This window comes from Elgaria multicarinata, chromosome 1, assembly GCF_023053635.1.
Source record: "Elgaria multicarinata webbii isolate HBS135686 ecotype San Diego chromosome 1, rElgMul1.1.pri, whole genome shotgun sequence".
Taxonomy (NCBI): domain Eukaryota; kingdom Metazoa; phylum Chordata; class Lepidosauria; order Squamata; family Anguidae; genus Elgaria; species Elgaria multicarinata.
In genome coordinates this window covers 105,119,702-105,133,899 of record NC_086171.1, presented here as the reverse complement: position 1 = coordinate 105,133,899, position 14,198 = coordinate 105,119,702, and the positions used below count along the sequence as shown (strand labels likewise).

Genomic DNA, 14,198 nt, shown 5'->3' with positions numbered 1-14,198 from the left:
ACAGAATATTAAAACAGGATGTTTCTGACACACACTAATAGACTCTGTGACCGAGTTATAATATTATTTCATAAAAGAGGTGGATTCACTGAAGGGAGTCTTAATAGGGAAGCCTGCCCTCTGACCATGTTCATTTTTAGCCTGTTTATATGTAAACTGACCTCCTCCTTCTGTAAAATGTGTCAAGAACTCTTAAGATGTATGCACATTTTAATGAAGGAGGAGGATTTTATGAAGAAAACATAACAATGTCTGAATATTATAGCAGGCAGCACTGCTTTAGGCATTCATAATGTGGTAGTGTGAAACACAGCACTGTTATCTACAGGTGGAAAACACTTTTGCAATGATGGCATTTGATTTGCTTTCATTACATGCCTCATTAGCTGTCCTGTCAAAGAAACACCCTGTATTGTTGTGTCCAATGCCTCCTAAGAAAGACAGATGTGTACCCCCTTATTTTTGGAGACTGCAATCCTAGACCACCTGATTTCAAAGGTGGAGCTTCTTCTATTCCTTTAACTCTCCTGGCATCGGCTTTAGCTAGCAAATGAGAGGTAGAAGCAATTATGGTGTACACAATTAACCAACTTCAGATCTCCACTCTGGCGTATAATTGTGACTGTCAAACACAATTAGTGTTTGACCAAGTTTGCTTCCCAGTGGAGACCCAGGGCATGACATAGGGATAGAAAGAAAGGGGAGAGAGTTTCTGAAACTTTAGGAGGGTTTTTATCAATCCATATTATTTGTTTCTACTTTTTGTTCAGAAAAATACTACCAAAACCCTCCTTAATTCTACTGTTCATTATCAAATTAATTTAGAGCATTCCTGTCTAGTTGAGGGACATCATTCCTTTAGTTTCTATCAACCCCACAGATTGGTGGTTCTGATGGCTAGCTTTGGGGTAGCTGTAAGATAATTGTTCTATATATGGCTACTAATTAATGTATGCTTGTAGGCTCCAAATATTACCACCATGCTGTAGTTTTGTGCTGTTACTATCTTCTGTAAATAAAACCATTTGGTTATTAGAAAGACTACTGTATCAGCCCCCCAAAGTCCTTGTGATCCTGTAACATTTTTACAATTTTTTTTTTAGCCTTGTGAAACTAGGATAGTTAAAGGGCTGGCTGATTATTATGCTTACTTGTCCTTAATCTGAAGTTGAGCTGCCAATTTGTTTTTTGAGCAGTAGTTGATGGATATAGATCAAAGGACAACAACCCGGTGTTCACCAAGACCCATCCCCATGTGCCTGTAATCTGTAAACTTTCCCCTACCTCTATTAAAGTCAATGGAGGGAGATCACTCCATTGACTTTAGCAGAGGTGGGGGGAAGGGTGCCTGCTGACATATGTCTGGAAGGGAGGGAAAAGCCCATTTCCCCACCAAGGATCCTCAAGGCATCCTTGACGGTGCATGGGCTTCCCAACTTCAAGCCCTTTTTTGGGAGGGTACCATTTTCAAAAAATAGACAGGGGGGACAAGAAAGGTGAGAATCCAGAGAAGGCGGCGGCGGCAAGAAAAGCGAGAATCCAAAGGTGGAACAAGAAAAATGGGAATTCAGAGGAGGGGAGCATTCCAAATATTTTAACCCCCATGGCAAATGGTGGTAGTGCCTGGTGTGCTTTTTCAAAATGTCAAATGTGCCCAAAAATGTTGCTCACCCCCTGATATAGATAATTGTTATGTTTTTTTAAGTCCTCCTCGTATGGGTGCTATTAGTATATTAAGTAAACGTTTATAGAACTTCCAGCCTACTTGAAACAAACTATTTTGTGTCTTCCTGGGATCAGATTTTACCAGGAATCTAGATTACTGTAGAAGAGCAGGTTAATCAAGAGGGAAAGTAAAGTTCGGCACTTAGGCTTTTGTTCTCTCAGGACCTTGCATAACTTTGAGTGCCGTGATGTTCTTAAATGACAGAAAACTAATCAAGGGAGAGAGAGAGAGAGCAACATATCAATTGAACTTGTTTCATTTGAACTTAGATGATTCAGAAGACATATTGGTTCATATAGCTGGTTTTAAAAAACAATACCTCTCAGGCCCACTTTGCTAAAGGTTAGATATATATGTGTTTACTTTTAAAATGTAGATTGTGTGTATCCTTATTTAAAGACATCTAAGTAAACAATGTTCTTTGCTAATAGCGTATAGATAAAATTGTAAATGCTCATATAATTTTTATTTTTAAAATATAATTTTACCCAGCCTACCCAGGCAGCCATTTTTAGACTAGACGAAGGGTAGGCAATCTGGTATCCTCCAAATGTTTTATACTACAACTCCTATCAGCACCAGACAGCATGGCCAGTGTTTCAGGGATGATGGGAGTTGTAGTTGAAAACTTCTAACAGGCGCCAGGTTGCCTGCCTCTGGACTAGACTATTAATGTTTCCAGCTTTGGATTGAAATCAGGAGTCCTCATCTCCCTAGTCCTAATATTAAAATATGTAAATAGATTTGACTGTCTGTAAGGGGCAACTTTCATGGGTGGGCAACATCTGGGGCTTGGGGGGGCACATTGCCTCCCCGAACCCTGTTGTGGCCACATCCTAACCCCATTATTGCTGGAAGTGGCCACCACCACCGAAATCCCAGCAAGGTGTGTGGGGAACCTTGTTTTCCTGCAGAATAGGACTCCTCACAGCTTGTGAAACAACTGTTTGGTGCACTGTCTGGAGGATCCCCTTCTGCAAATTGACAGAATGCATGAGTGCAGCCATCCTTGTGTGCTCTATTTCCCAGCAGAATTGTGCTCCCAACATCTGGCCAGTTGTGGGCTGTTGGGACCCCAATTTTGCTGGACAAAAGATGTGAGTTCCCATGCACCTAGTTTCCCAATAGAATTGCTGGGATTTGGGAGATGATGGTGGTGGCAGGGACCAGATAGGTGCTATACAAATGGCTATGGCAAGCCATATGCAGTCCCAGGCCTGGTCTATATTGAGATGCATAAAATGTTTTGCCTAACTCATGCCACAGTACATTTCTTAGATTTTCAATATGCCACAAAATCTTTTGTTGCTTTATATTAAAGCACATAAGGAGAGGTGTTGCTTTCTCGCCCGCTCATATACCTAGGATTTCGATGGGGCTGGAACAAGGTCCATGGCCCCAAGTGTGGGTGGCCAGAGTGGGTGGCCTGTGAGTGTCTCAGGCAGAAATATTAAGCTCACAGTGTGGTTAGGCTGCGCCACGAATGAAAGCTGTCTGAGATGGGTATTTCACCAGTGGATGAAGGTCTATCTGGGCATATAAGGCAACTATTTTGACATAAAAGGCAACAAGGTGGTTCGGGTGGGGGGGGGAACAGGAGGAATCTTTCTCTGGAAACATGGACTGGGCACTAGAGTAGGAGAGGAAGAATGCTAGGTAGGGATGTTGGAGAAATATGCAGGCCTGTGGATTTGTGGATTGTTCTTTTTAGTTTGTTTTTGTTTTACTTTTGGTGGGATTTGTGCAGTTTTATTCATATGCAAATGTGCTTGTGCAAGTGCGCATTACTGCAAGTGTGCTTTACACAAATATGTGTACTTACATATATGCAAATGAACAACGTTGTGCAAATGCTTCCCCCTCCCCCCCCCCCCCGACCCAAATAAAGTAACTTGGAAAAAGCCGGTCTGCTACGAAATAGTTTTTGTTCGAAAAGACCTAAGGAAAAGTTTGCATAAACCTTAGTAACTTACAGTGCTATCCTATACATGTCTATTTAGACACATGTTCCATTGAATAATCAGTGGATATTGCAGGCTGAGTTAGTTTTTACAGTTGTTTCATTATCAGAGATAAAAGTGCCGTGTAAAGTGCATATAGTGACAAAAGAAAAGCATCTAACTGCATACCATAATGAATATAATAAGCACTTCCTATGCATAAGAAATGAAAGTACAGATTATGACTGATACTTCGTATATACCGTATTTCTTCAATTCTAAGACACACTTCCCCCCCATATAAACATCTCTAAAAACATCTTAGAATCGTGGGTGCAATTATTATTTTTAAAATCAAAGCTTTTTTCTGTTGGTGGTACTGAAATTAGTGTGCGTCTTACAGTGGATGGCGTCTTACAATCGAAGAAACACAATACATGCATGATTTGAGGGTTACTTGATTAAAGTAAAAGCACAATCCTATACATGTTTATTCTGAAGTAAGTCCCTCTGAGCTCAGTGGGCTTACTCTCAGGAAACTATGCATAGACATGCAGGTTCAAATGCATTATTAGCTAAAGTATTAGAAAAAATCTAATGCTCTGTTTCTTTCCTATAATAAAGTAACTTTGAAAAGAGTGATTTGGTGTAGAAAAGCAGCAGTTTAACCCATTTGCAATCCACCACATGATTTGCCTAATTAGAAAACATTTTGCATAATATTAATGTCCTAAGTGACTGTGCCCTAAAACAGTTGGTCATGGAACTGACCAGAGGGGAGGCAACCCTGGACTTAACCCTAAGTGGTGTTGCCCGGGACCTAATACAAGATGCGAATATTGTTGAACCAATCAGTAACAGTCCAACACAATCACATTTGACTTCAAAAGAGGAAACTTCTTTAAAATGAGGGAACTGGTGAAAAGAGAGCTGAAAGGGGGAATCAAAAGGTTAAATCCTTGCAAAGTGCATGGAGCTTACACAAAAGCACAATAATAGAAGCTCCACTAAAATGTAATCCACAGGTTAGGAAAGGTAGCACCAAGTCCAAGAGGTCATCAGCATGGTTCACAAGCAGTGTCAAGGAAGCTATTGTAGAAAAACGGGCTTCCTTCAGAAAATGGAAGTCTTACCCAAGTGAGGAAAATAAAAGGGAGCAGGAACTTGCACAAAGGTGATACAATAAGAGATACAAAAACACATTTTGAGGAGCGCGTCACAATAATACCAAGGCCAACAATATTGTTATTATTATTATTAACTAGCTGTACCCTGCCACGCGTTGCTGTGGCTCAGTCTGGTTAAATTGAAAAGAAAGAAAAGACAAAGCGGATGTTTCTAATATGTTTAATTTCACAATGCTTGTGGATATACAATATTTTTAGTTGTTCCATTGTCTGTGTAGATATAGAGATTGTCTGGTTTGCCGACGCAACATATAATTGTCCATGTGAGAAGCAATCTGTGTCTAGATCTAAACCGCACAATTCTAAAGATTGGCCCTGAGCTTTGTTGATGGTGATTGCAAACGCCAATCGAATTGGGAATTGCAATCTCTTAAATTGAAATGGCATATCTGTTGGAATCATAGGAATGCGAGGAATGAGGACATCTTCACCTTTGAAAGGTCCTGTCAAGATTGTTCCTTCTATGACGTTGCTCATTAATTTTTTTACTGCAAGCCACGTGCCGTTGCAAAGTTTTGGCTGGTTGATATTTCGCAACATGATAATTGGCATGCCGATTTTCAATTGCAGTACGTGCGGTGGCATCCCTGGCAGATTGAGTGAATTCAAAAATTCTGTTGGATAATTAACCGCTTCATCTGCTTCCACAACAGTGTCGATGGACTTGTATGTGACTGCCTCGCTTTGAATGTTAGATTGAATAATATTGTTAAGTTACCTTTCTTCAGAACGTGTAACTGTCACAGGTGTGACATCTATATTCACTCAGCCAATTGCGAGAGTACATGCAAATAGGAGAGGAGGCAGAGGCAGCGGATTGGCCTACTGGTTGGTGATGTCACAATGATCAGCAGGACTGGTTTTGAGGAGGCCTATTTCTTCGATTTTAAGACAAACCTTTGACCCCATAGAGAACATAGTTACATAACAATGCTCGCGTATTCGAACGCAACGCTGTGTCAAAATTTCAAAGCAATCGGTGAAGAACTTTTGGAGATATAAAAGCATGTTTTTACGGTGAGGAGGTTACTGGAAACTCCTGTCAGTTACCTTTCTTCAGAACGTGTAACTGTCACAGGTGTGACATCTATATTCACTCAGCCAATTGCGAGAGTACATGCAAATAGAAGAGGAGGCAGAGGCAGCAGATTGGCCTACTGGTTGGTGATGTCACAATGATCAGCAGGACTGGTTTTGAGGAGGCCTATTTCTTTGATTTTAAGACAAACCTTTGACCCCATAGAGAACATAGTTACATAACAACGCTCGCGTATTCGCACGCAACGCTGTGTCAAAATTTCAAAGCAATCGGTGAAGAACTTTCGGAGATATAACGACAGTAACGAACGATCTTTTTCATTTTTATTTATATAGATTGCATTGTATACTGCCCAATAGTTATTTTCAATAAGCCCTAATATGATTCTGTCCCATTAGAGACAAACATTACATTTTTTCTTTCAGACCTACATGAGAGCCAGATTTTCTTTGCAATCTCCCAGTTTCACACAATTTTAAGTCAGTTTAAATTATACATATTATTACATATTATTATTAGCTAGGGAAGCAGTTGGGCCACTGGATGACAATAGAATTAAGGGAGTACTAAAGGAGAACATACAGATTGCGGAGAAACTGAATGAATTCTTCGCATCAGTGTTCACTGCAGAAGATACAGTACCTGCACCTGAAATGATGTTTTCAGACGGGAGTCTGAGGAACTGAGGCAAATAGTGGCGACAAAAGATTAAGTTCTCAACCTTATTGACAAATTGAAAGCAAATAAATCACCAGGCCCAGATGATATCCATTGTATAGTTCTCATTGAACTCAAATATGAAATTGCGGACCTTCTCACAAAAATATACAACATGTCCCTAATCTCAGCCTTTGTATAAGCTCTGTACTAACTATAAAAACATCCAGGATTGATGAAGCTCATCAAATAATGCTAAATGCCTGGGAAAAGAGAAACGTTTTCACCTGGTGCTGAAAAGATAGTAATGTTGGTGCCAGACAGGCCTCTTTGGTGAGATCATTCCATAATTGGGGGAGCACCACAGAGGAGGCCCTCTCCCTTGTTGCTGTCTTCCAGGCCTCCCTCGGAGTAGGCACCTGGAGAAGGACCTTAGATGTTGAATGTAGTATACAGGTAGGTTCATGGGAAAGTCCCAAGCCATGTAAGGCTTTATAGATTAGAACCAGCACCTTGAATTGGGCTTGGAAACATACAGGCAGCCAATGCAAGTGGCCCAGAGTCAGTCTTATATGTTCGAACCTTCTGGTCCCTGTTATCAATCTGGCTGCCACATTTTGCACAAGCTGCATCTTCTGAATTCTTTTCAAAGACAGCCCTATGTAGAGTGCATTGTAGTAATCTAACTTAGAAGTTACTAGAGCATAGACAACTAAAGCCAGGTGATCTCTGTCCAAATAGGGGCTGTCAGGTATAGGTACAAGGCCAGAGGCCTTGTTGAATGTAGGTAGATTTATTAGGAATAGTTATGGAGTGTCAAATGTCTCTGCAACCTTAACTCTGTCAGAAGTTCCCATGGGAGTAGCTTGTTCACTCCCTATCTTGGCCTTGAAGCTGTTGGTTCCCTGAGAATTTGGGAGTGTTTTAGAAAGGTGGGGGCCCATGGAAGCATCACCTTAGTAGGTTGTGCAGTCCTGCCCTGTTGGCACATGGGCATGGTTTACAGGTAAGAAAACCTGTCTGTCAAGTGGCTTTGAACAAGCCTTTATATAATGGTGCAAAAGCGGAAGAGCTTTTGCTAGGTTCCATACTGTTGTAGGCCCCCACCTTTCCAAAACACTCCCAGGTTCCCAGAGTACCAGCAGCTGGACCACTAATGGAAGTTGGTAGAAGGCACTCCGTGCCACTGAGGTCACCTGAGCCTCAAGTGACAGAGATGGTTCTAGGAGAACCCCCAAGCTACAAACTTGCTCCTTCAGGAGGAGTGTAACCCCATCCAGAACAGATTGAACACCCTCCATCTGGTCAGCAGAAGCACCCACTGACAGCATCTCAGTCTTGTCTGGATTGAGTTTCAGTTTATTAGCCCTCATCCAGTCCATTGTCACAGCCAGGCATCAGTTCAGCACTTCTACAGCCTCACTCAATGAAGATGAGAATGAGAAATAGAGCTTATGATACCACACTCCAAAACTCTGGATGACCACACTCAACGGTTTAATGTAGATGTTGAACTGACCCCTGCGGAATCCCATACTGAAGAATTCACGGGGGGAAACAATGTCGTCGTCCCCCGCCTTCTGGAGCTGACCCACCAAGTAGGAGCAGAACCATTGCAATGCAATACCTCCTACTCCCAACTCAGACAGTCGTCCCAGAAGGATATCATGGTTGATGGTATCGAAAGCTGTTGAGACATCAAGGAGAATCAACAGAGTCACACTCCCCCTGTCTTTCTTCCTACATAGGTCATGATACAGTGTGACCAAGGCAGTTTCCTTACCAAAGCCAGGCCTGAAACCCCACTGAGACTGATCCAGATAATTGATCTCATCCAAGAGTGTGTGGAGCTGGCTCCCCACCAGCTGTTCAAGGATCTTGCCCAGGAATGGAACAATTGCCACTGGCCTATAGTTATTAAGATCTTCCGAGTCCAGGGAAGATTTATTCTGGAGTGGTCTTACTACCGCCTCTTTGAGATGGCCTGGTATCACTACCTCTCACAAAGAGGCATTGTTCACTCCCTATCTCAGTCTTGAAGCTGCTGGTTCTCTGGGAACTCGGGAGTGTTTTGGAAAGGTGGGGGCCCACAGAAGTGTCACCTGGCCCAGCCAGCTGTTTTATCTCGGCTAGGTTTTATTAGCCAAGAGGGGCAAGGACCAACACGGAGGTGGTTGCATGAACCTGTCGAAGCACCTTGTCAACTTCCTCGAGCTGTACCAACTGAAATTCATCCAAGAAAACTCGACAAGACTGTGCTCTGGATACCTTGCCAGATTCACCTGCTATAACACTGGAGTCTAAGTCCTGGCGGATGTAAGATATTTTATTCTGGAAGTGCCTAGCAAATATATCACAGCAAATATATTACAAATATATTGGAGGTTATGTGCTACCTCCAGTATCTGAGGTAGTAAGCCTGTGTGCACCAGTTGCTGGGGAACATGGGTGGGAGGGTGCTGTTGCACTGTGTCCTGCTTTGTTGGTCCCTGGTTGACAGCTGTTTGGCCACTGTGTGAACAGAGTGCTTGACTAGATGGCCCCTTGGTCTGATCCAACAGGGCTCTTCTTACGTTCTTAAAATAGGCTGCATGGATTTGGGGAATTAGAGTATGGAAAACCTACTTCTAGGAGCAGCTTCAGGTTCCTAGTCAGGCTTTTTAGGTCTTGCTGTAGCTTTGTGCAAGCATAGTGCATCCTAGAACACACACAGCAGTCCCCAGATCAGTAACAGTGGGCAAATTGTCTTTTAAGGAAGCTTGTCTGCCATTACTATTTTTTCCTATAGAGGAATCTATTGAGACGTTTCTAAGGAACCCCATTGATACAGTTCTCCAGGACACAGTTTTAAAACTTCATTAGATGGAGACTTGAGGTTGAAATTACAAAGACCCTATAAAAAATGCTTCAGTTTTATCACAGGATTTTCCTTCCTTTATATAATGCTTTGCTTGATAGAGCCATCCTCTTCAGATTTTATTGTTCAATCAGGATTTGATTTTAATTCTGTTAGAGCCTATAATTGTGTTTGAGTTGCTGTCTTTTAGAAAGAGAAGATGGAGCTAAAATTGTCATGGAGGCATTGGACAGTGTGTTTAATGTGTCTGTCATTATATGTTAACCTCCGATCTGGGACACATGGCACCTCTTTTATGCTTGACAACAATTTAAAAGTATATTTCTTGACATCGTGTATAAAGGAATAAGGGGGGTAGAGGAAAAAGTGAATTAATGATGTTAGCAAATACCATTCCCATTCCATTTGGAATACAGCTTTCAAACTTGTAGGCTTGTGGAGCACCATTACCACTGACAGCTAGTCAGGATCTGATTGTACCCTGAAGCAAATACTCATTTTATTGAAAAATACACTGCATTGAGCCAGGAATGTGAACACTTGGCTGTGCTTGTTTTGAGTGAATCTGAGTTCTGCTGCCCAGTTCCAGATCAGTTTTATGCACTTAACCTCTTCCAAGATTACAGGAACAGAGGAGGTTTCTCATCTGTAGTTTGGATGAGTTCTGACAGTCATAGCAAAGTCACAGGTGCATCCTTGTCACAGTGGGCTTTGGAGACAGAGATTCTCCAGACTATAAAATGCTGCATGCAGGGCAGAGCACATTGGCAGGAGAACAAAATAAAAAGATGAGAATGCAAGGAAAAAGCTTGAATATGTCGAGAGGCATAGTAGGAAGAGGTTGGCTCTGTTTTTATGAACCATAACTTGGTGGAGAAGTTCATGGATTGCATATATCAGGTTTGGTTTCTGGTATCTTTAGTTAGAGAGGTTTGCTCCCAGAGTGAAGACATTTTTGCCTGAGATCTTAGAAAGTGAAGCAGCTGCTAATGACAATTGCGTGTGTGATGGAGATATAACTGGACCTGGTATAAGCCAGCTTCTTGTATCCAAAAGAGTATTGCCACTTTTGCATTTTTAGTGGCAAACTTGTAGAATTTGGTTTGCTTCTTTTTTGAACTATTTCTGTTAATTTATGCATATGTAGAATTTCAAACATTCTCATACAGTAGGAATACTGAGGGATTTCCAGCAATGAGCATAAAGTATTTGTCTCATTCTGTGGTTATCTGAGGTGCAGAGGGGAAGCTAATGTCATCTGGCAGAATCAGATTTGAGCAAGGAGATCTAGAACAGTCAGGTAAATAAGAGAGATTGTTTTGTTTGCAGTAGGTAGAAACTGATCAAGATAAGTACACCAGGTGTAATAAACTAGGGAAAGGCGGAAACCCTTTTTCGTAAATAGCAGCTGCAACAGGACCATGGATAGCTCAGAGTGAGCTTTGCTGGTGTGTGGAGACCTTTCCTACTAGAAACGTAGGTCCAAATGACCTATGTTTCCTACTAGAAACGTAGGTCCAAAACCTCTGGGCGGTTTTTGTGAACCGCCCAGAGAGCTCTGGCTATTGGGCGGTATAGAAATGTAATAAATAAATAAATAATAAATAAATAAAATGGGATGCAATTAAAGCCAGTGTCAATGTGACCACTTCCAAAGCCTTTAGGAATGGGTACAGTTGATGCACTAGCCTTAGCTATGCAAATACACTCCTGGCTAGTGTTCAGGTTGCACCCATTCCTCATTGCCTTCCGGTTGCTCTTTGCATACATACTGGGCAGTTTTAAAATCTAATAAATAAATAATAAATATGCACTGCAGATGCACAAAAAGGAACAGTAAAAAATAAGAAGTTAAACCATGACTAAATGAACTGAAACAGAGGAAGTCTATGCAGATGTAACCTGTGAACCGTATGCCATTATATCAAATTTTTCTCAGGGATGCAAGAGGTGAGACCATAGCTCAGTGGTAGAGCACATACATTGTTTGCAGAACTTCCCACGTTCAGTTCTTGGTACAGGTAGCAAGGGGGAAAGCCTCAGTGAGAGAGAGACAACTATTCAGAGCAGGCAGCAGTCTGACCTGGTTGGTATATGGCAGCTCCTATGTTCCTGTAGAATCATTTATATATATGGGGCTTGTTTACATGATAAATTGTTTTTTTCAAAAACATACTTGTAACTTGGTTCATTCTTAGGTGTGTGTGTGTGTGTGTGTGTGTGTGGTGGGTTGTTTTTGTTTTTACACAATTGGAGTTAATCAAGCAGAATAGGATGGGGCGAACGCTTCTGGAACTGTTGACTCCATTTTACTTCTGGATAAGTAATGAGACAGGCAATAGTGCAGTCCTTATTGCAGGTATACAGAGATGGGCAGAGGTTAAAACTGAGTGCAGGAACACAGTGACTTGATTTTCTTTAGGAAGCAAACTGGGGAATGTGGCCAAAATCCTTGTTTCTTTCCCTTTGGGGTAAGTGATAGACTTTAAGATGATAGTTATTAACTGTTCGTGGTTTGGGGAAGATATAGCTATTTCATGTACAAAACATCTCTATTGGGAAATGTAAAAAACTGATTCTTCTTCTATCCCCCCTCCCTCTTAATGAAAAGATGGCCATACTAAGTTTCTGTGGACTTTGTCATAGTTGTGGGGGGGCTTGAATGTGGCAATAATGAAGAGGGTTGATGGAGTCCACTCTTGTGCAGGAGCTGTCTAGCAACAGAAATAAATTGTGGAAAAACAGTTACTTCTATGTTTGTTCTTTCAGATAGCAGAAAAGAAAGGAAAGGAAGGAAAAGCTGGGTTTGGAGGCCCAGTTGTCAGCTCACTGTATCAAGAAGAAACCATCAGGTGATTCTCAGTGATATTTTTATGGCTTAATTTTCATCCAGCATTTATTTAGAATATCAACAAGCATGGTAGTGCCTCTCCAACCAGATAATAAATGACAGGAAAGAACCTTCTAGGTCTGTAATTGTTTAAATCAATAGCTGCCTGTATGGCTGCCAGGTACTAATTTTCCCCTAGTGTGAAATGTTTGGGGAATGTGTTTTTCCCCTCCTATGTTTAATTTTTAAAATATTTATCAATAACATTTTGCCATTTTTTTTAAGTATTGGTTAGATACTGTAGTGAGGTTTATCATGGGACTCCATTTTCATTTATAAGCTGTATTCAAAATGTTTTACTTCTGAATATTGCATAGCTAAAGCTGCATAACTATACACCTATGAAAAAGCCACATTGAATATAATTGGATTTACCTTTGAGTAAATACACAAAGTATTGCACTGTATCCTTTCTTAACAGAAGCACTGTTTAAAGATTATAGATAAAGGTGCAGCTGTTAACCATTGCTAGTCAAAGAGAATAAAGATAGCACGTTTTAAAAATTACAATGTAAAAGTAAGGTTACTAATTGAGGTCAGCTTTTGAAATAAAAAGATAAAAGGATATTAAACTGGAAAATCTATGATGATGCAGCATGAAAGTTGTGGTTAAATAAGGGAAGCCAGGAAATGGAAAATTTAGAGTTCCTGCATAAATGACTATCATTTTTAACTAACAAAAGCAAACTAAAGGCCATATTTTCCTCCTTGAGTGAGCAGCAATACCAATGTAAGAGTGCAGTAATTGGACTGCTTTTGGGGGGAAAAAACCCTCACCCTGAAGGTGTGAATAGTTATATGCCAATTGCTAACACCCCCTTCCTGGGCATGGTCTTTGAGAGGGGAATTGCCAGCCAACTCCAGTCACTCTTGGATGAAATTGATTTCTAGTTCCATTTCAGTTGGACTTCAAGTCTGGAAACATGAAATAAAAAGTGACCTATGCTAAGAGAGAGAAAGGGGAAATGTGCCCCTGTTGATTCTGTTGGACATCTGAGCGGCTTTTGATACTTTCAACCATGGCATTCTTCTGGATAGATTGTCCGAGTTTGGTGTTGGAGGTGGATTATTGCTCTGTCCTTTGACAGTTAAGCTAAGGGGCTCAGCTTTATCCTCCATGCTGTTTAACATCTATGAAGATGTGAACTGAGGTATTATCAATATGCAGATGGTACCAAGCTCTGTCTCTCCTTTTCATCTAATCCAGGTGAATCAGTAGGTATTCTGAAACAGTGCCTGGGTATGGTAACGAACTGGATGAGGGTCAATATACTGTGTTACGAAACACAATAGCCGAAGTCTATCTTTGACAACAAAGTGCTATAAGAACTCGTATAACAAAAATATTGGATATTATGGCAAAAGAAATGGCTGCGGTCTGCCATAGAATTTTAACCATCCCACACTACTATTTTTCTCCCCCTCTCTTTTTTAATTTTAAAGAAAGCCCATCTTAACTCTCTATTAAAGTATTATTTTGAAAGTATTATGCTAGAACCAACATTCAAGCCAGTTACATATTTTTTATTAGCCAACTCATTTCTTATAATTTGATGCATCGAAACACTAAATCTGATTGCTGTCTGCAGAGTTATGAAAATGAAAGGGAGAGATGGCTATGCCCTTATTATTCATAGGTCTTACCTTTGGGCTAGAAATTACAGCTAGTCCAAAATCAGGCAGAAATACTATTAACTAGGATTAGCTGATATGGCCATATTAGACTAGTACTGTTCATCTGCACTAGTCCCAAATCAAAATGCTGGTATTAACCATTACACCCCTATATGGTTGGGGGCCCTGAAGGATTGCTTCCTCCCAACTATATATTATCTAGACCCGAAGATCATTCTTAGAGACTTTTCTCAAAGTGCCCCCATCAATGAGGTGCAATGGGTGGCT

At 40.9% G+C, this 14,198-nt stretch overlaps 2 protein-coding genes across 2 annotated transcripts in view; both read left to right on the top strand.

The window, feature by feature from the left end:
* Positions 1-14,198, top strand: part of STX6 (syntaxin 6) — a 590,646-nt gene that overhangs the window by 319,045 nt on the left and 257,403 nt on the right. The gene's annotated exons all lie outside the window — the stretch shown is intronic.
* Positions 1-14,198, top strand: part of ACBD6 (acyl-CoA binding domain containing 6) — a 132,158-nt gene that overhangs the window by 26,915 nt on the left and 91,045 nt on the right. The window contains exon 4 of the mRNA XM_063134468.1: positions 12,176-12,258. Coding sequence (XP_062990538.1) covers positions 12,176-12,258 — 83 coding nt within the window. The remainder of the gene's footprint in view (positions 1-12,175; positions 12,259-14,198) is intronic.